The 22,906-nt window shown below is 56.3% G+C and overlaps 2 protein-coding genes across 8 annotated transcripts in view; one reads left to right on the top strand and one right to left on the bottom strand.

The window, feature by feature from the left end:
- Window positions 1-14,997, top strand: part of Rfx1 (regulatory factor X1) — a 34,281-nt gene extending 19,284 nt beyond the window's left edge. For 4 of the 6 annotated variants that reach the window (XM_052167230.1, XM_052167233.1, XM_052167232.1 and 1 more), the window contains 17 exons: window positions 606-719; window positions 2,000-2,092; window positions 2,486-2,815; window positions 3,496-3,590; window positions 5,335-5,701; window positions 7,813-7,994; window positions 8,633-8,752; window positions 9,060-9,172; window positions 10,296-10,414; window positions 10,537-10,646; window positions 10,733-10,884; window positions 10,969-11,066; window positions 12,728-12,877; window positions 12,951-13,159; window positions 13,417-13,570; window positions 13,648-13,693; window positions 13,815-14,997. In XM_052167230.1, the coding sequence (XP_052023190.1) occupies window positions 606-719; window positions 2,000-2,092; window positions 2,486-2,815; window positions 3,496-3,590; window positions 5,335-5,701; window positions 7,813-7,994; window positions 8,633-8,752; window positions 9,060-9,172; window positions 10,296-10,414; window positions 10,537-10,646; window positions 10,733-10,884; window positions 10,969-11,066; window positions 12,728-12,877; window positions 12,951-13,159; window positions 13,417-13,570; window positions 13,648-13,693; window positions 13,815-13,984 (2,622 nt within the window). In that variant the 3' untranslated portion in view covers window positions 13,985-14,997. Of the gene's footprint in view, window positions 1-605; window positions 720-1,999; window positions 2,093-2,485; window positions 2,816-3,495; window positions 3,591-5,334; window positions 5,702-7,812; window positions 7,995-8,632; window positions 8,753-9,059; window positions 9,173-10,295; window positions 10,415-10,536; window positions 10,647-10,732; window positions 10,885-10,968; window positions 11,067-12,727; window positions 12,878-12,950; window positions 13,260-13,416; window positions 13,571-13,647; window positions 13,694-13,814 lie in introns of those variants that run through there. The other 2 variants (XM_052167235.1, XR_007974820.1) reach the window with 2 other exon arrangements.
- An 84-nt stretch (window positions 14,998-15,081) lies between these two features.
- Window positions 15,082-22,155, bottom strand: Dcaf15 (DDB1 and CUL4 associated factor 15). 2 transcript variants are annotated; one of them, XM_052167236.1, is made up of 13 exons: window positions 22,003-22,155; window positions 20,349-20,446; window positions 20,040-20,274; window positions 19,538-19,644; window positions 19,308-19,444; window positions 19,052-19,222; window positions 16,762-17,196; window positions 16,584-16,675; window positions 16,369-16,497; window positions 16,208-16,293; window positions 15,937-16,041; window positions 15,737-15,852; window positions 15,082-15,517 (listed from the first exon to the last, which is right to left on the bottom strand). In XM_052167236.1, the coding sequence occupies exons 1-13, from the start codon at window positions 22,132-22,134 to the stop codon at window positions 15,462-15,464; spliced, it is 1,899 nt and encodes a 632-aa protein (XP_052023196.1). In that variant the 5' UTR covers window positions 22,135-22,155; the 3' UTR covers window positions 15,082-15,461. The 2 variants fall into 2 exon arrangements, with proteins under 2 accessions (XP_052023196.1, XP_052023197.1); XM_052167237.1 differs by having other exon boundaries at window positions 20,139-20,274.
- Window positions 22,156-22,906: the final 751 nt, after the last annotated feature.

Below are 22,906 nucleotides of genomic sequence, written 5' to 3'. Positions count from 1 at the left end.
CTCAGAAAGAGCTAAAGAAATCTGCCCTTCATCAGCTCCCTCCCATCAGAACTGCAATCCAAGCCAGTGCAGCATGCCCCAGAGCAAACGTGGGCCCACCGTGGCCCCAGAGCAAACGTGGGCCTGCCGCGTGGCCCTCAGAGCAAACGTGGGCCTGCTGCTACGTGGCCCCAGAGCAAACGCGGGCCTGCTGCTGTGTGGCCCTGGCATCTCTCTCCTCCATCCATTCCCACTGGGAGCATCCATTGCAGCAAGCAGTGGGGGGTGGGTGGGGGAGAGCAGGAGGTGAAGGTAGATCCCTGGAGCCTACAGAGGCCTGGCAGGAGCAGGAGGGGCTGGGTTGTGGGACCAGGCAGCTCCCAGCCTGCCCTTTCTCACCTTTGCTGCAGCCCTTCTGATTACAGAAGCTACAAATGGCCTCTGGCTCTCATGGAGGCTGGGATACCTGCAGCCCCATCTAGGTAGAGCCCTGCCGAGCAGTGTTTGTGGCTGCTGTAGGCTATCCCACCTTCTCCAGAGTCCTTCTGAGGCGGGTTGTTAGGTTCTAGGTGCCCCAGACACAGGCAGAGCTGGCCCTGACATTGCCCCTGTTTGTTCTCTTACAGAGGTCACCAGTGCAGGCCAACAACTCCACCAGCAAGACAGCTGGGACTCCTGCGGGCACTGTGCAGCAACTACAGGTCCACAGCGTCCAGCAGAGTGTCCCTGTCACCCAAGAGGTGCCTGGCCAGGGCGGGCAGTAGCTAGGGCCAGGGTATAGGCCAAGTAGCCACCCAAATCTGGGTTCCTGGCCTGCTGGGGCTAAGCAGGTGGAGTTCAGCTCCGTGTGAGCATCTGAGGGAGCCTCTCTAGCTCTTGTCCTGAGTGCTGACACTTTTGGAGGTGCCTCACAGGGCACATTATGACTTTGAAAACCCACGTTGGTAGACTAGAGAGATTGCTCAGCGGGTAAAGCATACTCACCACCAATCCTGCTAACCTGAGTTCTATCCCTGAGCCCTCTGACTTCTACACACTACAGCACACACACACACACACACACACACACACACAAGAACAGAAAGTTCACTTTGGGAAGGCTGCAGGGCATTTGCCCATCATACACAAGGCCCTGGGTTCCATCTCTTTTCTGCAAAACCAAAAAGCAACCATACACCTTGACCTCCTTGGGCCAGCTCACTGGGGAGAGGAGTACCAAGGTCGTGTCCCTGCTGATTCTGAAGGCCTTCAGGTTTTAGTTTTTTTAGTGAGTGTGGGTATTTTGCTTGCACATGGGTCTGTGCACTGTGTGTGCACCTGGAAGTGGAGTTACAGCCGTGAGCTGCTGTTGGAGCTGTGGTGGGAGCTGAACCTGGGTCCTCTGCAAGGACGACCAGGCTTACGTAACCACTGATCCATCTCTAAGTCCGCCATTCTATGATGAGTTTCCTAAGAGCAGCACAGTGGCCCGACAGGCCGAGACGTGAGGACGGTCTCGCATCCTTGTTAACTGCCTAACCTGTGGGATTCTTGGCTTCTCGAGCAAACAAGGCAGGGTCTGTGTGCCTCACAGCCTCACAGCCTCAGCTCCACGAGAAGCTCTGGCCAGGAGATCTCAACCTCAAAGCTCGTCTGGGCTAGTGAGACCGTGACTCAGAATAAAAACAGAAAAAGAGTGCTGGGTGTAGCTTAGTGTGGAGAGCTTGCCTGTTGTGCACAGGCCCAGGTTCCCCAGGACCAGGCTGAAAATCTCAAGTAGGCCCGAGCCATTGGCTCTTCCCAGGGGAGATGGAAACCCTCCAATTCAAAGGATCCACAGGCTCCCGTGCGAGGGTCTCTCTGAGCCTCCAGATGGCAGAGCCAGGCAGCAAGGGACCCTGAAGGCCTCTGTTCCTGGACCTCACACGGAAAGAAAGGCTGCCTTTTCCCAAGAGGGCTGTATGAGCATGCATGGGACATGCTACCGCAGTTGCCATGGTTACCATAGTCGGACTTGCCTCTCTTCTCCTTTCTTTGCCAGAGGTCAGTAGTCCAAGCCACTCCACAGACCAAAGCTGGCCCGGTGCAGCAGCTGACTGTGCAGGGACTGCAGCCAGTTCACGTTGCTCAAGAGGTGCATGTCTTGTCTGTCTATGTCGGGGCAATCAGACCGGTCCTGGGCTATGACTGGGGGTACAGGCACCTAATCTAGAGGGAGGAGTGGAGCCACCTGGGGACCCTAAAGGGCAGAGACCACGGGAGCTCTTGAGGTCTGAAGCCCGGCAGAAGTGAGGCTTCACTCTAGCCCTAGCTTCAGATTTCATCCTGAATCCATTCCCATCCCAGCATCCTGACCACTCAGGACACAGGTCTTGTTGAAAGAGGACTGGATTCAAATTCCACTTCTTTCTCATAGTGTCCAGTCCGTTCCTCTCTTCTCTAAGGAGATCCCAGGTGGGGAATCTTCATTCGGGTGGTCGTGAGCGCACAGCCGGGTGACCCCCCAGTGTCTCTGTTTGTCCTCCAGAGCTCAGGCAGTCAGTTTCCCGCTAGGAAGGCAGAGCAGCAAGAAACCCGGCCCACGCCGCCGCCGGAGCCGCCGCCCCGGCCTCCCGGGCCTGGGCCAGCGTGCTGCGGTGAGGCCTTGCAGCTAGGCAGCGAGCAGCAGCCGCCCCATTACGAGCCGGGTGTGGAGCAGTGGGTGGAGCTGGTGGGCGTGCTGCCCCCACACCTGCTCCTGCCGCAGCAGAGGGTGGTCTTCGAGCCACAGCCGGGGCTCTCGGCCCGAGCCAGCCCCGACCTGAGGGTCAGGATCCACAGAATGCCCCAGGTGCTAGTGTTCGGCACCGCCCTCAAAGTAGGTGGCGGCGGACAGCGGACGCACGGCGGGGTGGGAGGGCGGGAGCGGAGGGCGGGCAGGGGAAGGGCGTCCGGCCAGCCCAGCGAGCCGCTATGCCCCGCCACCAAGTCCAGCCTCCCAGGCTCCGCCCCTGCAGCCCAAGGAGGGTGGGGTGAGATGCCTTTGCCCTGTCCCCCAAAGTGCTGCCAGTCATTTCATGTTCTGCCTTGGGAACTGGGTCCCAGATGCCTCTCCTGCCAACCAGGGTTAGGGGTGGAGGTGGGCTATCCAGTACCTGCCCCTAAGGTGTTGTCAGCCGTTTCTGTCGGCTGACCCCTCCCTCTTCAGGCTCCACCCCTAGTCTGCTTGGGAAATCCTTTTGGTTTCCAGAAGACTCCCGGTTTTTAAATTGCAAACCTGCCTCTCAAGCCCATGGCAGAATTCTGTCTGGCGTCCCCTCCTTTGCTCACAAACCTCAGAAACCTCTGCCAGAGCAGAGAATCCCAGCGCCTCCTGTTTTCCAGCCACAACTGAGGCCTGGCCCTACCTAAGCCTTCCACTTTGAGTCGCCAACCTCTGGCCCATGTTGTTCCGAGAACTATTACGTGCAGCCTTACAGCTGGGGATGTTCTGGGCATCGGGGAGACCGTGGGTGGTGGCCAGCCCTGACCCATGACCCTGCTTTCCTCCTGCTCCAGGTCCAGCAACTCCCGCAGGTGCCTGTCCCACACGTGTACTCTAGTCAGGTGCAGTACGTGGAAGGTGGCGACGCCAGCTACACAGCCAGCGCCATGTAAGTGGGCAGCGGGTGGAAGGAGGGTTCAGATCGGGTTAGGACCGCGATTCTAGCTCCCAGCTGGCCTCCGAGGCTCAGGTGATAGCCCCACCCCCATGGGAACTTCACAGGTGCTGCCAGGAATAGAGGCAGCTGGTAGCAGAAGACACTGGCCCGTTTGGGAAGGCATCTTCCAAGTTAGGGAGCTGTGCAGTTAGATGGATCTGGATTTTAGGCGGGAAAAGGGGAAAGAAAACACACACATATATGTATTTATACATACATTTTACAACATAATCTTTTTTGAGAGTGTCTCTCTGTATAGCCCCCACTGTCCTGGAACTTGATCTGTAGACCAGGGTGGCCTTGAACTCAGAGATTTGCCTGCCTCTGCCTCCCTCATGCTGGGACCAAAGGTTGCACCCCACCACTCGGCTAAATGTTTTCTACATGGTAGTTAAGACTTATGTGTGGGCAGGGTGTGTATGTGCCCTGGTACACATATGGGGGTCAGAGAACAACCTGAAGAAGTCAGTTTTCTCTCTCCTTTACCCAGGTCACAGGGAGCAAACCCAGTTCCTCAGGCCTGCATGTTCTGTCTTAACACTTTTCTTGGGGGCTCAGTGGGGGAATCCGCAAACAGCCTGGCTTCTCAGACATGAGAAGCAAGGTCCTGGCCCGAGGTCAGAACTCTAGTACCTTGGGTAGAGCCTGCTGTGGTGGTGTGAGTCTCTGACCCCAGAGCCACCTTGCCGTCCCTCGTGTGTGTATGTGTGTGTGTGTGTGTGTGTGTGTGTGTGTGTTTGTGTGTGTGTGGGAGGATGGGGGGTATGCGCACCATGTAGTAAGCGCAGTAGAGTCTGTTTGCTCTGTGGACTTTGGGAACCAGCCTCAGGTCTTCAGGCCTGGTGGCAGGCGCCCCACCCGCTGAGCCACCCGCATGGCTCAAGTTTTCCTGCTTTAATCGCTGACACATTGGGAAGGCTCAAAGATCAAAACTGAGAGGTGGCCCTGCCTGTCCCCTCTCCACAGAGGGTGGTCTTGTCCTCGGGTGCCCGGTGGAGGACTGCGAGGCAATCATGGTGTCCCTCCTCTCCCTGCCCTACCCCTCTTTAGTCTGCAGGCTGCAGAGATGCTCGCTGCATACGGCTGCAGCTCTGGGGCCTGCAGCTTGTTCCCTGTGCCCGCACTCATAGTGTGTTCTGCTTGGAGGGGCAGCTCCCTGCCAGGAAGAGATAGCCAAGGCTGCCCCTCTCTGCCCTGCGACCTTTGCACTTTGCCCTCCCTCCTGTATTTCCCTTCCCTGGACAGAAAGCCTTTGGCGTTGCTGCCGAGGGAAGTGCACATATTCTCTGAGTTCTGGACCTGACCATTTTCTCCTCTTCTGCAGTAAGGAAAGTGATTCCTGTGCTGGGTGCTGTGTAATTCAGTGCCCAGCGAGGGCTGGTAAGATGGCTTGGCAGGTGCTTGCTGCCAAGCTTTACATCTGAGTTCAGTCTCCGGGACCCACAGAGTGGAAGGCGGGACGCAGCTCCCACAGGTTGTCTCTGACCTGAGCATGTGTGCCCTCTCCAAGTAATACATCAATGGAAAGACATTTTTTAGAAAACAAGAAAGTGGTTGTCCGTGCAGTGCTCAAGCCGTCCCATCCCTTCTATGTGAGGTGGACCACAGTGGCGTGTCTGTGGCTTCTCTGTCCTCCTGGAACCCCTCCTCCCTTGTACAAGATATTGACCATTGCTTCATGTCTGCTTCTTGGCAGCCGCTCTAGCACCTACCAGTACCCCGAGACGCCGATCTACACGCAGACGGCAGGCACCAGCTACTATGAGGCCTCAGGCACTGCTGCACAGGTCAGCACGCCGGCTACTTCCCAGACCGTGGCCAGCAGCGGCTCGGTGCCCATGTATGTGTCCGGCAGTCCAATTGTCGCCAGCTCTTCCAGCAGCGAGGCTGGGGCCAGCAACAGCAGTGTGGGTGCAGGGGGCAACGGGGGAGGCGGCAGCAGTGGCGGCGGCAGTGGCAGTGGCGGCGGCAGTGGAGCAGGCACCTACGTGATCCAAGGTGGCTACATGCTAGGCAATGCTAGCCAGTCTTACTCCCACACCACCCGTGCCTCACCAGCCACAGTAAGTGTGCCAGCCTTACTCAGAGACGGGGGGGGGGGGGGGGGGGAGCACTTGGGAAGGACGCCTGGCTGTACTCAGAGAACGAACAGACGTTCGACCCAAGGCATAGCTCAGTGGTCTGGTGCTCACCTGACCTGGGCCTGGGCTGGTGTGTGGTGGAGTCTTAGGTGTTGCTCCTCTTAGGTGTTGCTCCTCGGTGGCTGTGTGAAGCTCTAGGGACAGTTGCAGAAACGCCCTTAGTCAGAACCGGCAGCGGTGGCTTGATAGAAAGTGAAAGGTGTGAGCTAGAGTCACACTGACAGCTGAATTCCAGCCCGGGTGGCCCATTATCAGTCGGGACCATGGATCGGATGAGAACTCTGTTCCCCTGCACCCTGCACATGACAGCGCACCCTGGCTGCGGGCTTCACTAGTTCAGTCTCTTTAAAAACATACTGCCGTAAACCATCTGTCCTTGCAACCCTGTGGGTCTTCCGGTGCTGCTCAGAACCGCACGTGGCCGTGGGGGTACAATAAGGGGGTTTGCTGAGGCAGAAGTGCTTTGTGCCTGGACTGGACGCCTTGCTCCCAGTTACTGTTGAGCCCAGGAAGCTAAGGTCCCGAGGAACTGTTTTCCCTTTTTCAATTTTATTTGAAAGAATTGTAGGTTCACAGGAAGCTATAAATAGCTGGTTGGGTGGCACATACTTGTGTGATCCCAGCCTTGGGGAGGCAGCAGCGTGAGCACAGGCTGTGAGGCTACGTAGCCCAGGCTGACTTGGGGTACATAGTGGGACTTCTTCCAAAGTAGACACGTACAGGCCACTGAGGTGGCTCGGTAGGTGAAGGCCCTGGCTACTAAGCCTGACTACCTGAGTTCAGTCCCCGAAAACCACATGGTGGCCAAGAGCCAACTCAGCTCCTCTGACTTCCACACACACTCTACACAAAATTAGTACATGACTGTAGTAAGAACACTGAACAGAAAGGGTCTAAGGACAGCCCAGTAGTCACGTGCCTGCTGTGAGAACAAGAGGCTCCAAGTTTGGAGCCCAAGCATGTCAGCCTATAAGCCCAACACTAGGAGGAGCAGAGATGGAGAGGTACCTGGGGTTCACCTATAGCCAGCCAGACTGCCAGCTCCAGGTTCAGTGACAGAGGTTGTCTTAAAAAACCCAAGGTGGGGCTGGAGAGATGGCTCGGTGGTAGGAGCGGCTGCTCTTCCAGGGGACCCAGGTTCAAGTCCCAGTGCCCACATAGCAGCTCACATTGTCTGTAACTCCAGTCCTAGGAGATCTGGCACCTCCTTCTGGCCCCTGTAGGGGTAGGGCGTGCATGGGGTATATACATACATATAGGCAGAACACACACACATAAAATGAAATTAAACAACAAAAATAAGCAACTGAGTTAAGCAACGAGGACAGAGCAACCGAGGAAAACATCAGCTGTCGACCTTTGCCCCCACACCTGCACCGGTGTCCACTCACATGAGCACTTACATGTAAAACAAAAGCAGTGTTAATGAATTTATTTGAATGGTATTTTGTATAATAATGCCCACACCCCCTTCGCTGGGCTCCTCACTTAGTCCCACTTCCCTAACAGAAAACACCCAATCCAGAAATCTCAGTTTGGGACCAGGGATGGCTTCTGTCTGTTGTTTTTGAGACAGAATCTCCCTTTGTAGTACAGTCGTGAACTCGGGGTTCTTCTGCCTCAGTTTCCCCAGTGTTGGGAGTTTATTTTCATCCTCTTCTACCTCCCTTTCAACACCCTGAACCCCTTCAGGAACATGAATTTGTTTTCTACCTATAATGCGTTCCATCTTTATTATGTCACTTCTCGAATGTTCTACATGGACTCTTATTCTGTGACCTTGGGAGACTGAATTTTCATCTCTCATATATTAACAACTTTGTCTTTAAATAGCTGCAGGTGGTTAGTAGCAAGTGTATCTGTCTGTCAGTGCTGTTTTAGAAACTTCGAAAGACAGTAGTCCCCAGGAATACTGTGACAGGATATGTGACGCACAGCTGGCCCGGGTGGCTTTCAGACCCACTGTAGAAAGCAGTTGCAGAAAATGCAGCCACACAGACTGTCCACACCACCCAGTCCTCTTGTGTGCCCAGGTGCAGTGGCTCCTGGATAATTACGAGACCGCTGAGGGCGTGAGCCTGCCACGGAGCACCCTCTACTGCCACTACCTGCTGCACTGCCAGGAGCAGAAGCTGGAGCCGGTTAATGCCGCCTCTTTTGGCAAGCTCATCCGCTCGGTATTCATGGGTCTGCGCACGCGCCGTCTGGGCACCAGGTTTGCCCCGCCCCCCCACCCGGGAGGGCGTACACTGCCCACATGACCCACCTCAGCTCCAAGTGGTCTTGAACCACGGGACAAGGACCCTCTTGCCCCTTGTTCGCTCCGGTGCCCAGCCCTGCTTGTGCCTGCCCTGGGGACATGGCTCCGCCTGTCTTCCCTTCCCTGCACTTTACCCCATCTCCTTGCTCAGCGGACTCTTGGTTCCTGTTCATCTCTTCCAGAGAGTTGATCAGACATCAGGGCATGCACGCGTTCATTTGTCCGTCCATGTCACCCACAGGCCATGGACTTAGTCCCCGTGTCTCGGTGTCTTCCGTCTGTCTAGGCTGTCAGGAGTACCCTTCATGGGACAGAGACAAAGCAAAGCGGGGCTGCGTGTTAGTGGTGAAAGCACCTCGCGTGCCCTGTGACCAGCAGCCTCATGGCTGCCAGGTGCTTCACGGGATCAGAGTTGGTAGAAGCAGTGTCTCATACTGCCCTGCCCTCACTCCTGGCATACAATGCCATGCTCTTCGGCTAGGCTGGGAAGCTTTCTCTGTTCAGGCCCCTAAATGAGAGGAAAGGCTGAGACCCCCCTTCCCCAGTGTCATGCCTGCCCAGCTGGTAAAGCGCTTCACCCCCCTTCTTCCCAGGGGCAACTCTAAGTACCACTATTATGGCCTGCGGATCAAAGCCAGCTCACCCCTGCTGCGTCTGATGGAGGACCAGCAGCACATGGCCATGCGAGGCCAGCCCTTCTCCCAGAAACAGAGGTAGGGGCCTCCTGCTCTGGAACTGAGCAGGGACTGCGAAGCAGCTGGCTGTACCATATCACTTGACCATGCCCTAGACAACATTCATCAGCCTGCCCATCCCCCAGCCGATGGCTCATCCCTCATCCCCTCCTATCCACCCCTTCACCGTCCTCACCTGCTACCCATCCCCCACCCCAGCCCATCCATCCCCTCAGGAACCTAATCCTCTCACAGCTGGGTTACCCTCCCCCACCGGATGGCTTGTCTCCCCCTCCCCCAGCTGGCCCATTTCCCCACCAGCACCCCACTACCCCTTCCCCTCCAGGCTCAAGCCCATCCAGAAGATGGAGGGCGTGGCCAACGGTGTTGCCGTGGGGCAGCAGAGCACAGGGCTGTCAGACATCAGCGCCCAGGTGCAGCAGTACCAGCAGTTCCTGGGTGAGAGCCGACGGGCAGGGCAGTGTAGCCTGCTCCAGGGGACTCGGTCCACGGGGGAGTCTGGTGGATATTCAGGCTTGCTTGCTTCTGTCTTAAGGGATTGTTCTAGCCCCAGAAACCTTCGCCCAAGATCTCCCAAACCCATTTTGGGGGGTTGTTGGGTTTTTTTGTTTTTTGTTTTTTCAGACAGGGCCTCACTATATAGCCCTGGCTAATCTGGAACTCACTGTGTAGACCATGCTGGCCTCCAACTCACAGAGATCCACCTGCCTCTGCACTCTGAGAGCTGGGATTAAAGGCGTGTGCTACCATGCTGGCCTATCCCATACTTTGGAGACCTGGTCTCACCATATATTTAGGGCTGACTTGGAATTCATGACCCTTCTGCCTCAGACTCCACAGTACTGAGATCTCAGGTTGTACACCACCCCATTCCTTTCAGTAGTCAGTGTTCCTGTGCTTCTGTACCCCCAGTGAAGCCTGGCGATGCTTTGGATGGTCAGACAGTGGTTCATTACCATGACGGTGGTGCCATCCTTGCTGGCGTGCACCTCTGTCACTGTGACCAGGATTAGTAACCGAGAGGGCAAGTGTGTGCCCATGGTGTGTGCTCAGTTTCTACATACACTAAAGATGCAAAAGAGGGAAATCGAGGCCTGACTGTGCTGCTGAGCTGCTAAAAACAGCCTGATGGGTGGACAGCGACTGTGGCTGGGGAGTAAGGGTGGGAGGTGACACCAGAGTTGTGTGGCCTACAAGTAGGGCCTTTAGGCACCTACACTCCCTGCAGGGAGGCTGCCTGTACCAAGCAACTAAGGATCCACGAGAACCAGCAGTCACCAGCCAGCCAGGCTGCCGTAGCACCTCGTGTGCTCTGTGCAGGGGCTGTGGGGGCCGCGGGAGCCGTGGGAGCCGTGGGAGCCGTGGGGCCCTGAGCCGTGGGGGCCGCGGGGGCCGTGGGGGCCGTGGGAGCTGGGCCAGTAGCTGGTCCTGCTTGAGCCCAGCTGCTCACCCCATACATGGGATGGACACATTTTGAAAAGGTGATAGGTGACTGGAACCCCAAAGGAAGCAGGAGAGGTGGGCAAGTGGACACAGGTCCTCATGGTGCCCTCACTCCTAGATGCTTCCAGAAGCCTCCCTGAGTTTGCTGAGCTGGACCTCCAGGGCAAAGTGCTGCCTGAGGGTGTCGGTCCTGGGGACATCAAGGCCTTCCAGGTCCTGTACCGGGAGCACTGTGAGGTAGGCCTGCCGGATGAGTGAGGGACTGGGTGGGCTAGCCTCGAGTGCAAACGGCCTGCCTCGGGCACCACGTCCCATGATGGCCCTTTGCCATTTCCCATTGCAAATTCCTGACCCCGCAGGCCATCGTGGATGTAATGGTCAACCTCCAGTTCACACTGGTAGAAACGCTGTGGAAAACCTTCTGGAGATATAATCTTAGCCAGCCTAATGAGGCACCACCACTGGCCGTGTGAGTCCCCAGGGTTTGGATGGAGGTGACCCCTGCATGTGGGGATTACACGTGCCCTTGACTGGGGGTTGGGTGGCTTCCTACAGGCATGATGAGGCGGAGAAGCGGCTGCCCAGGGCCAGTCTGGTGCTCCTCTCCAAGTTCCAGCCTGTGCTTCAGTGGACCAAGCACTGTGACAATGTGCTGTACCAGGGCCTGGTGGAGATCCTCATCCCTGATGTTCTGCGGCCCATCCCCAGTGAGTGCTGGTGGCAGCCCCGCTCCCTGGAAGTCACCCTACCCCCACCCCTGCTTACCCTGACCAGCACCCCATCTTCTACAGGTGCCTTGACCCAAGCAATCCGGAACTTTGCCAAGAGCCTGGAGAGCTGGCTCACCCATGCCATGGTGAACATCCCTGAGGAGATGTTGCGGGTGAAGGTGAGCGGACTGGCAGCCAGCCAGGCTACAGCGCCGGGTGGAAGGGTTAGCGCGCTGCTGCAGGCCTCGCAAGACTTCCCCTTCAAGGGCTGTGTCGACCTGGGGACACATATCTGAAAGGCTCCCAGGGTTTTAGTACTTAAGACATCTGTCTATCTACCTACCTCTCTACCTACCTGTCTGCCTGCCTGCCTGTCTGTCTGTCTGTCGTCTACTTATTAAGACACAGTCTTATCTACCTACCTCTCTACCTACCTGTCTGCCTGCCTGCCTGTCTGTCTGTCTGTCTGTCGTCTACTTATTAAGACACAGTCTTACTATGTAGTCCTGGTAGGCCTAGAACTCTTTGTAGACACTAGAGTCACCTGCTCCTGCCTCCTGAGTGCTGGGATTAAAGGTGTGGCCCACCACGCCTGTCAAGCCTGTGTCTGAGGTTGCTCTGATTGAAACAGTAATTTACAGCTGCATAGAGAGCTCAGGGGTGCATTCTAGTTTGTGGGTCTCAGCTTCAGCATCTGGGGGCAGGGCTGTGTTGTTGTGTCTTTCATTGGAATGACAAGTCCAGCAGGAAGATGTATTCCTGTAACCTAGCACAAGCGATGAGGACCACCAAAGGGCTGGGCCTGATCTGGGCTACACAGCAAAACCCTGTCTCAAAGGGGAAAAAAACCAAAACACTCCAGGAATTGGGGTCTGGGGCAGGGAGTGTGCTCAGTGGTGAATACTGCCTTAGTGTGAGTAGAGCTAAATTCGATCACCATCACACACATAGCTAAAGAAAAGTGTGGGCTGGAGAGATGGCTCAGCGGTTAAGAGCACTGACTGCTCTTCTGAAGGTCCTGAGTTCAGTTCCCAGCAACCACGTGGTGGCTCACGACCATCTGTAATGGGACCTGATGCCCTTGTCTGATGTGTCTGAAGATAGCTACAGTGTACTTACACATAATAATAAATAAATTATTAAAAAAAGAAAAAAAGAAAGAAAAGTGCAAGTCAGCCGGGAGATGACTCAGTGCGTACAAGTACTTGCCTTCCACACAAATAACCTGAATTTGATCCTGGGATCCACATGATGAGAGAACTCATTCACTACCACAAATTGTCCTCTGACTTTCCAGAGTGGGCCATCACACAAATGCACAAATGCACAAAATAAGCAGGGTGTGGTGCCACATGCCTTAATCCCAGCACTCAGGAAGCAGAGGCAGGATTATCTTTGTAAGTTTAAGACCAGCCTGGTCTACAGAGTGAGTTCCAAGACAGCCAAGGCTATTACAGAGAGAGAAACACTATCTCAAAAAACAACAAAACCCCCAAATGCACAAAATAAATAGAAAAATAGCTGCTGGTAGTGGCCCACACCTTTAATCCCTGCACTCTGGATGCAAAGGCACAGAGAGTTTGAGGTTAGCTCTGGATGACCAGGGCTACACAGAAAAACCCTGTCTCAAAAAACCAAAATGAATGGATGGGTGGATGGGTGGGTGGATGGGTGGATGGGTGGGTGGGCAGTCAGTATGCCAACACAGTAAGTTGAATGTTTTAGCAGCACTGGAGGCCCACCCTTGGTTTCCAAATGGAAGCAGTAATGCACACCCTTCAAGTGAGGACGGGCCGGGTGGGGTGTGTGTGGAAGCCTCCAGCCTGCCATCTCCATGCAGGTGGCAGCAGCAGGCGCCTTCGCACAGACGTTGCGGCGCTACACGTCACTCAACCACTTGGCGCAGGCGGCGCGGGCTGTGCTGCAGAACACAGCACAAATCAACCAGATGCTAAGCGACCTCAATCGTGTGGACTTTGCAAATGTCCAGGTGAGCACCATTGGGGCTGGGACAGGAGGGGGCCGTGGGAGAGAAGGCTGAGCGGCTGCCTGCTGCGCCCCAGGAGCAGGCCTCGTGGGTGTGTCGCTGCGAGGACCGCGTGGTGCAGCGTTTGGAGCAGGACTTCAAGGTGACACTGCAGCAGCAGAACTCACTGGAGCAATGGGCAGCCTGGCTGGACGGCGTTGTGAGCCAGGTGCTCAAGCCCTACCAGGGCAGTTCCGGCTTCCCCAAGGCAGCCAAGCTCTTCCTCCTCAAGTGGTCCTTCTACAGGTGCGCGCCTATACAGCCCGTCCGGGCTGGGAGGGGTGAAACCAGGGGCATCCCAGTTTGTGTTAGAGAAGACCTTTGTTCAAACGTGCGCCTGCAAGAAGTAAGTGGTGGGTAGGACTAGGGAAGGTGCAGTTAGCTCACTGGGAGAGACACTGGGGAAAACTGCAAGGACCCAGCATGCCTGTGAGCAGCAGAGTAGGGGGAGCAGCCCGACCAACCGACCAACATCCTGACAGTCTCTTGGGCGCCGCCCCCAGCTCCATGGTGATCCGGGACCTGACCCTGCGAAGTGCCGCCAGCTTCGGCTCCTTCCACCTCATCCGGCTGCTGTATGACGAGTACATGTACTACCTGATCGAGCACAGAGTGGCCCAGGCCAAGGGCGAGACCCCAATCGCTGTCATGGGCGAGGTGTGCACGGTGAGGTGCTAGGGGCATGGCAGGTTCCAGGTAGTGGAAACCTGACTTTTTCCTTTTTCTTCTTCCAGTTTGCAAACCTGGCCACCTCACTGAATCCCTTGGACCCTGACAAAGGTAGCAATGCGTGTCCTCACCTAGCTTCTGGGCCCCAGGGGTAGGGGCAGGTGATGGGGGAGGCCAATGTCCCTGGAAATTTCAGTCTGTCGCTGAGCTGGGCCTGGTCCCTGTGCCCCAGATGAGGAAGAGGAGGAGGAAGAGGAGAGTGAGGATGAGCTGCCACAAGACATCTCGCTGGCGGCCGGCAGCGAGTCCCCCGCACTAGGCCCAGAAGCTCTGGAGCCACCAGCGAAACTGGCGCGGACTGACACTCGTGGCCTCTTTGTGCAGGCCCTGCCCTCCAGCTAAGCCTGAGACCTCCCCACACCCCTCCACCCGCCCAAGCTGCTGCTGCCGCCCCCAGGCCAGGGTCCAGTCCTTCAGTTTTTGTGGCTTCCCTGTTACCCTTCCAGCACATGCCAGAGCTGGAGAGGGTCCCCCCTGACAGGGAAGGCTAGGAGTCTCCCCTCATATGGGGCTGGTACAATCATGGGCGGGGCTGGGCAGAACCGAAGCTGCAAACCCTGACACAAGATGTGCCTTAAGGAACCTGCCTAGGTGTCCCTCTTTCCTGCCCCAGCTCACAGCCCTATTCCCCCACCACTACCACCCCAGAGGGCAGCAAGCCAGCTCCGCCCCTGTGGAACTGTTAACTTATTCTGCTCTCTGGCTTTGCACAGCCTGCCTGAGCAGGCGCAGGTGGGCAGCACCTTGGGACCCCCCGTCAGCAGCAGTACCCCACTGCTCCCCTTTCTTGGTATAAGTGCAATTAAAGCTGTGGGTGTTGCACCTTCTCCAGAGCTGGGTTCTCCTGGCCCTGCAGCCCAGAGAGGGGCATATGGTGAAGGACCCTGGCCTCCAGCTTCCAAAGAGGAGCATCTGGCCGGCTGCAGGGCCCGGTGCTCCAGACCAGAGGCCTCGCCCTGCGCCTTCCGCCCCATCAGCTTGTGACCGAAACCTGCTCCCAGAGATGCTTCTCCTCCGTGCAGTGCCCCCACCCCCGTAACTATTGTGATTAGTGAGTGCCGCCTGAGCGGAGTCAGTAACTTGTTGGGTTTTTTTCCAACCATCATGGCCTTATCCGTTCCCGTTTTCTCAGTGTCTTCAATCTGTGATAGATGTTTATGGAGAAAAAAGAAAATCTGGCCTATTGTATAGAAATAACTATTTTGTGTGCTCCGCGTGCTACAGCTTTTGGGGTGGTCCTGCACACTTCCCAGGGCCTCCCTTCCCAGTGGTCAAAGTATCCACGCGCGTGGTAGTTTAGTGTGCTGTTTTCTACCTTTTTGTAGTCTTTCTTAAAACAATAAATACTGCTGTGATCTTTGTCTACTGATGGCGAGAGCAGGGTTGGCGGGGAGTGTCTGTGGAGTGATGCACTGAGGACAGAAGGGACACCAGCCAGGTCAGAAATAAAGCATTTAGTACATGAACAACAAGGCGAGGTGACCACAGGGTCCCACCTGAGGTGAGGGAGGCTGGACCCACTGGCCGCCCTAGAGGGCTACACTTGCAGCCAAGGAAAGGGGCCAGAGCGCAGGAAGCAGGACTGGGCGTCGCTGGGGCAGGCCAGGCCTAAGGGCTCCTCTCTCCGCCCTTTCCCAACTTAAATAGGCATAAATAAAAACACATCCAGACTCTTGGGCCACCAGAGGCTGCTGCACCAGTCCCATCCATCCTGCAACCTAACACTAGTGCCGGTTGTGGCCCCATAGGGCCAGCCCAGGAAGGGTCCTCTCCGGGCCGTGGAGGTAGTTGGAGTCAGGGTCCAGGGCAGTGCAGCCCCTCACAGCACAATCCAAGTGTACCGCTCACTGTCCGCCAGAACCTTCAGTGAGCACCCTGCAGGGAAGGATACGTAGAGCCATGGTTCACCCTGTCTAGTCTTGGAGTCAACTCATGGCCTAACTAGACCCCAAAAGTCCCAGAGACAGCTCCCCAGTGATTCCCCACCATGTCTCCAGCCACAGCCAGAAGCCACTCCAGCCATGGTCCTCACGTCCAGCATGCCCGGGTCCCAGGGTAAGATCAGCTGACCTGGCCAGCTAGAGCACTTGCTACCTTTGTGCAGGGCCTCGTTAGTCATCCTGTTCACGTAGCGGCCACTGCTCTCTGGCACCAGCCATTTCATGACCATGTCCACACAACTCTTTCGGTAGGAGCTCCAGACACTGCCACTAGGGAACAAGGCAATGAGTGAAGAGGAACTTCCCTGCCCACCACCAAGGGTTCCCGGGCAGTTCACTCCTGCCTTGCCTTACCTGGTCTGTCCTTTGACCTCAGTTAGATCACCCACGCTGACTGTCTCAAAGATGCCCGTGTTGAGGTCCCAGGCCACCTTGAGACTGGTGTGATAGGTTTTGGGTCTGTGGTGGTGGAGGACAAGAGAGTGGGCTGGTGAGTCCCTTGCACTGGCTCTCACTGCCCCAGGGACAGCACAAGCTCTCCAGGTTCTGTCTGTTCACCCTGTACATCCTGCACAGAAGGGTCTGGTGGCCCCACATAAGGTTAGCCAAGGGCCCTAGCACTCACCGAAGCTGGCCTTCTTCAGTGGGAGCTGGGAAGGCCAAGAGTAGCAGGCCAATGTTGATCAGGACCTGGTTGGTTTCTGGGCAGACCTGGGAGCAGGCAGTGACAGTTACAGAGATCCTATAGTGGAAACACTCTTGCCTCCTGTTGTGCCCCAGCCTCACCTCCAAGATGACTATGTCATAGTCACTGAAAGAGCAGAATTGGTGACCCCAGGTGGCATCATGGCGAATGACCTCGTTGATGACATACTCGAAGTCCAGGGTAAGCTGCTCCACTGTCAGGTACTGGCCCTGGGGATAGATGGCAGAGAGCTATGGGTAGTGCCAACCACTCCCAGATCCTAGGTCACCCACAGCTTGCATCGTTGGCTACCCACCTGCATGTCTGTTCGCGCTCGCATGGGCCGTAAGTTGCGGCCACGGAGATCAGTCACCACAAAGGGCAGGGAGATCTTGTCATCCTCAAACTCTGGGGAGGCAGGCAGAAGGTAGGAGCAGGCCAGCGGTCCTCTTGGGACTGCCCCATCCCAGATCTGACCCAGGAAGGCCCCTCACCATCCTCAGGCTCTGTCCCTTCCCCAGACTGCAACACATAGTGCAACTTGGTGTAATTGATGTAGCCAGGTTCAGGGGCAGTAGTCTCTGCAGAAGGAGGGCTGTCCCTGGGTACCACTTCCCCACGTGGGGCCTGGGGCTCTGAAGATGGGCGGCAGCGGCTGCTTGAAGGCCCCAGGCCAGAGGGCAGTCGAGCTTCCTCCGAGGGGCTACCCTTGGCCTCTTTGGCCCTTCGGAAGATGTCAGCCACAAACTCCTTGGCCTTGGCAATGGCTGGTGAGGGCTCGGGGGCTCCAGAGGGCTGGGATGGAACTACCTCAACACCAAGGTTGGGGAAGGCAGGGACGGCCTCAGGGCTCCAAGGTCCTGGAGAGCTGGGTGGGGCTGGGGGCAAAGCTGTGTGGTCATACAAGATTTGGCAGAAACTGCTGTCACCTGCAAAAAGCAAGAGAAGTGGGCTTTGTCACCACAGTTGAAAGCCTGGATTAGAGACCCACCTGAAGGAGCCCTGGGAGCCATTCCTGGGCTCAAGTCAGGCTGAAGCCCTCGGAAGGGCATGCGTTGAGAAAGCAAATACAGTCTGAACGCAAAGACCAGACCTGTGTAGACATGCATTCACTCAAGACTTTTAAATGCTGGGAGTGGAACCCAGGGCCTTCCTCATGTTGGCTGGGACGGAAACCTCATCTCTGACCATAAGGACACAGCAAATGAGATGCACAAAGCTTTGCCCTTGGAATGTGCTCGGCATTGAGAACAGGAAAGAACTGAGTTCTCATAACTGGACCAGACCAGCACAAGCAGACAGGCCACAGTTACTGGAGGAAGTGGGAGTCTGCAGAGGAACCTAACAAGCCACCAAGGAGTGCCACACCCTCCCTATAAGCAGCACTGCACCTCTCAGGCTTTTGTCCAAGGACCATGATGGGACACTCATGAGAGAAGTAAGTTGAACACTGCTTGGCATACATAAACATCTGGTACGAGCAGGACACCAGGCTGGGGACAAAGCCAATCAGGTCCCCCAGTCCGTGCCTGGGCCTCCTGTGCCAGGCTCATGGTCACCAGGTGGCACAGCCTTAGTAACACAGTGACACAGGTGACCAGGGAGGGCTGGGGAGAACATGGCAGCTACTCTAATGGCAATAGTCTCAAGTTCTCCCAAAATCAAAACATGTTATTAGTTATCCCAAAAGTGGTAAACAGCTTCAGCCCTCTTTTCTGTGTCTGTGCCCAGCTGTACCATGTATGTCAGAGCCTTTCCCTGCTCTTCCACAAACACTGACCCAGTCTTCTTCTACCTCAGGGAAGAGCACCAAGAGGCACCTGACTCTGCTGTGGACTGAGCTCGAAGCTGTTGCCTCTAGGCTTCTAGCGGAGGGAGCAGGAGGAAAGCTATGGTCACCCTTCTTCCTGCCAGGCGTCACCCTTTCTAGCATGTCACTCCATCACGACAGAGAGATGGCTTAGCAGATAAAGGTGCCTGCCACTGGGTGTTTGGACCTGAGCTCAAAATTCCAAGAATCCACATGATAGAAGAGAATGAACTCCTGAAAGTTGTCCTGCCTCCCTGCCTGGTACATGCCTATGAATACATGCATGCACTGACCAACGTACAAAAAATGTTTAAGTAATATAAAATGTAATCTAAAAAGTAAAAAGAAAAATACACCATGAAAGCCAGGTATGGGGATATATACCTTTAATTCTAGCACTCAGAAGGCAGAGGCCTGGGAGTGCTAGACCAGCTAGGGCTTCCTAAAGATTGTCTAACAAAGGAGACACCATGAAATCTGTTACTAGTATTCCCTAACACCAAGGATACAAGACAGCTGCGCGTGTAACTATGCTCTAATGTTGGCTGGGTGACACTGACGGGGATCCCAGCACTGCCTCTGTCACACCATCAATGCTGTATAGACATGATCAATGCTGTATAGACATGATCAATGCTGTATAGACATGATCAATGCTGTATAGACATGATCAATGCTGTATAGACATGATCAATGCTGTATAGACATGCTCTCTCATTTTCACACACCAAAGATGCACTGCTTAGGACATGCCCCTGTCCCTGGAGCATGTTAACTGTACTTCGTCACAGCGGGGTTTTTGTCAGGCTGGGCAGGAACAGAGTCCCACGTGTGCTCAGTTGGCCACGATGCGGAGCAGCCCGGGGTAAGAACCCCCAGCCCCACTGTGCTGCAGCAGCTCCTGGGCTGACTTCAGGTAGTCACTGACCGGGCCAGCCCCGCCTTCCCGCCTCCCAGCTACAGCCAGGGCCTACCTGCTGAGTGGACGGAGACAGCGCAGGCCACCAGAGAGTAGCTGGTGTTGAGCAGCACCACCTGGTCCTTCTTGAGCTGGAAGGCGGGCTGGAAGGTGGGGAAGGGGTACACCACCTGGTACTTGGTGTGCAGCATGAAGCCGTGACGCAGGCACTGCGCACTGGGGTCCCCTGCAGTGAGACACACCACAGCTCGCTTGAGGTCCTGGCGGTGGGCTAGCAGCCACACCTCCCTCTAGGGCCCCTGCTGCCTCACCCGGGTGGGCACGGCTGGCGTCCTGGCAGGCGGCACAGCGGCCCCGCGGTGGCACAGCCACAGTGCTGATGTAGATGTCACGGTGGTTCTCATCGCTCATCATCATGTTCATGAGCATCCCGTTGGCCGAGCGGGTGCTAGGGGGAGCGCGCCCTCAGCCTCAGGCCCACGGAGGGGCTACGAGCCCACCCTGCCTGCCCCACAGCCACCCTGCCTGCCCCCTGTCTCACTTGAAACCAAACACGATGACCTTGGAAGCGTCGCTAGGCCACTCACACACAGTCAGGTACAGGTCACTGTAGATCTCCTCATCCTGGAAGAGCCGCACCTGCCGGACCTAAGCAGCACGCTCAGTCAGGGTGAGGCTAAGCAGGGCCCGGCTGGAGCAAGGAGGGGCTACCCCAGCAGCAAGCTAGACAAGTGCTCCCATCACAAGTGGCCCAGGCAGGCCTGAGCCCTGCAGCTGGAGGGAACCCAACTGAATACTGCCTCCCTGCTCCCTCTGGGTGACGAAGCCCATGGGAACAAAAACCCAAGGAGCCCCACCACGAGGCAGGAGTCAAGGATGAATGCTAAAGCCACTGTGACAACCTGTGTGAATCTAAGAGATCTGCCTGCATCCTGGCCCAGGCCAATGGGCTACGATACCTACGCCAAATGGAATCAGCAGTTTGACCTAAAAAATCAGTAACTCTACATGGGTCGCCCCCACTGCACACCACTGCCACCTACACACAGGACACAGGCTGAATGATACAGGAGCGGCCGCGTCCACGCTGTCTGAAGGGTCAGCCCAGCGCAGGCCTGCTCAGAGAGAAGGCCTGGTCCTACCAGCTTGAGCTTGCTGTGGACGTTGAACTCCCACCAGTAGAGGTGATATATGTAGAATGAGAAGTCGTCATCCCCACTGCTGCTGGTGTAGGAGAGGACATAGCGGCCACACTTGGAAAATCCCAGGAAGATATGGCTGTGGGCAGAATGGGCAGATGAGGACATGCCCACAGCCCGACCTGCAGCCACCCAGCCTAGCTTCAGCCTCACCCTGCATAGAGAAAATCCTCATCTACGATGTTCTTGAGGGACACGCAGACCCTGGGGGGCAGCTTCCGGAAAAGACGAGGTGAGAGCTGCCCGCTGATCTGGGGAAGAGAGAGCCAGGGCTCTTTAGCCAAGTGGCCTCCCAGCCTCCTTACCAGAGGCAGAGGCTTCCCCAGGCCCACCGATGGGGAAGATGGAGACGGCAAGGGCACCCCACCCCTACCGAGGACCCATATTACATCCCAGCTGTAGCCCCATTTGGATCCAGAGTCCTCCCGGCCGAAGCTCCACCTCTCCCTAAGGAAGGATCCCCTCAGTAGGACTCCTTCCCGAAAGCCAACCCAAGACCCGTGAGCCTGGCGGGAGACTAGGATGCGGAACCACGTGTTATTTGCCTGCTCCCAATTAGCCCACGGGGGGACCCATTTCTCTCTTTATAATGTAGTTATTGTGCATACTCTACACCTCACAGGAGAGGCGAGGACAATCTACAGGAGTCTCTCTGTCCTCTCACTACGTGGGTTCTGGGGCTCACACACATTAGTAGGTTTGGTGTGTACCTATGGAGCCATCTCACAGGCCTCAGAGCCTAAAGCTCCCAGTATTCCCAATGCTCCAATCTATCAAGAAAATCCCTTTCTTAACTACTACCTGCCAACCGTCACACCCTAAAACATCACCAAGGAAGGATCTGAGGAAACAGGCGCATGACCACCGGGGAGCAGGTTTGGCCCGCCTTCAACTGACAGCCACCTGGTGGGAAAAGGGCTGCAGGGGAAGAGCCCAGTTCATCTCAACCCGTGAAGGGAACGGCTCTATCAGACAAGCCTTCCTCAGAGGGTATAACCCTTGCCCAGGGAGTGTCTGAGTTCAGGGCAGAGCCACAGCCTTGCCTAGGACCAGTTCAAAGGCACGTTTTTGCCCTCACCCAGTTCCCAACTTCCCATGCACATAGACAGTCTTGCTCCACGGCTGCCCACCTAACAGATTATTCACAATCCTGTCCTTCCAGGTGTCCTCTGACAGGAGGGCAGAACCCTAAGTGGCTTCCACTTTGAGAAGACCTGGCCCTACTCTGGAAACATTCCTCCATTCAATGAGTGAGGCAGGCCGACCTAGGTACACGAACTAGCCATAGAGATGGTCAGCTTGGACAGACAGGAAGCATCAGGCACAGGATGCCCAGAGCCGGTAGCAGGGGCTCCTCAGGGGGTTTGGGGGGGAAGCTCCAATGAGGGGCAGCGCTTTGAAAAATCGGTCTAAACCAAGGTCTCCCCTTCCTCGAGATTCCTCGGAAAGCCTCGACAGTAACCCGCCCCTCCGCCTGCATCCCCGTTCTTTCCTCCATGATTCTCCCCGGCCTCCGCCACCCAAGCCCCTTCTTCACTGATCTCGCTTAACAGCCTTCATCCAAGGCCCCCTGCAGGTGACCCGCCTAGCTGGCTCCTCACAAGTCACCAACCTTCGCCAGCCCAGCCCGCGCCTCAGCACCAGCCTCAACGCTGCCAAACCATCCCCATCCCCATCCCCACTGCCCGGCCCGCCCAGCCCCCTCCCGGCCCCGCCCCCCACCTCGCCGCGCCGCCCTCCCTCGGCCGCCTCCCGCGTCCCCTCCTCCTCACAACCCGGCGCGTTCGCCTCAGGCTCCAGGCCTCACCTTGACTCGCTCCAGCTGCTTGAGAACGTGTTCCCGCCGCCGCCCCACCGCCCGCTTCCCCCCGGTCCCCCCAGGGCCGCCGCCGGCGCTCCCGGCCCCGCTGTTCCGCTCCGATTTCGAGCTGGGCGCCATTTTCACCCCCTCCCTCCACTTCCGGAGCAACCGGTCTCTTAGCCCCGCCCCCGACACTTTCTGATTGGCCTTTTCTCCTTACTGCGGCCGGCCGGTTGGGTGACAGCCGGCATTCCTGGTCTTTTCCCGCTACGCTTGTCTATCAAAGCTATCTCGGCTTTTGGTTGGTAAAGATGGTAACAGCTCCCTCCTTACTCCCGCCCTTCATTAAAGACAAACCACTCAGAAACCACTCTGGCCCTCCTCGGCCAAAAATCTTCAACTGAATAGGCGAAGATTTCTGTCAGGCTTGACATTGACACGCCCCTGAGTGGGTTTCCGTGGAAACCACAGGCCGTTCAGCAGCCTGTGGGCGGGGCGATGGGAACCTGTGGTCCACAGAGCCAGAATCTTCAGCCCTGGCTCTGGCTCAAGGCAGGGAGGGCCAAGGCCTGAGGAGCATCCCTGGACAGCTAGGGAGGAGACCAGGAAAAGGCAGTGGGGAAAAAAATGGCTCGTTTTAAAACATCTTCCAGGCCGGGCGTGGTGGCTCACGCCTTTCCAGCACTAGCAGGCAGAGGCAAGTGTATCTCTTGAGTTTGAGGCCAGCCTGAGTGAGTTCTAGGAAAGAGAGACTTGTCTCAGAAAAACAAAAACAAACAAAACAAAACATCTTATCAGACAATGCTAGCATCGGCCAAATATCATGCTGTTTTAAAAAAATTAATTTTCATAGGTCAGGCATGGTTCTGAGTTTGCACCTCCTTATAGAAGGCGTGTTAAGTCTATCGTA

The sequence above is a fragment of the Apodemus sylvaticus genome, chromosome 21 (assembly GCF_947179515.1).
Source record: "Apodemus sylvaticus chromosome 21, mApoSyl1.1, whole genome shotgun sequence".
NCBI classification, from domain to species: Eukaryota; Metazoa; Chordata; class Mammalia; order Rodentia; family Muridae; genus Apodemus; species Apodemus sylvaticus.
The sequence above is the reverse complement of the archived record's forward strand: the minus strand, read 5'-3'. Positions and strand labels throughout refer to the sequence as shown.

Bases quoted from the DNA above. Each gene is read 5' to 3' on its own strand.
- Dcaf15 (XM_052167236.1), bottom strand. From the start codon at position 22,134: ATGGCGCCCAGCTCGAAATCGGAGCGGAACAGCGGGGCCGGGAGCGCC. The intron at 19,223-19,307 runs GTGAGGCAGCAG...GTCTCACTGCAG, and splicing joins CGCCAGCCGTGCCCACCCGG to GGGACCCCAGTGCGCAGTGC. The intron at 16,294-16,368 runs GTGAGGCTGGGG...GCCTGCTCCCAG, and splicing joins ATGACATAGTCATCTTGGAG to GTCTGCCCAGAAACCAACCA.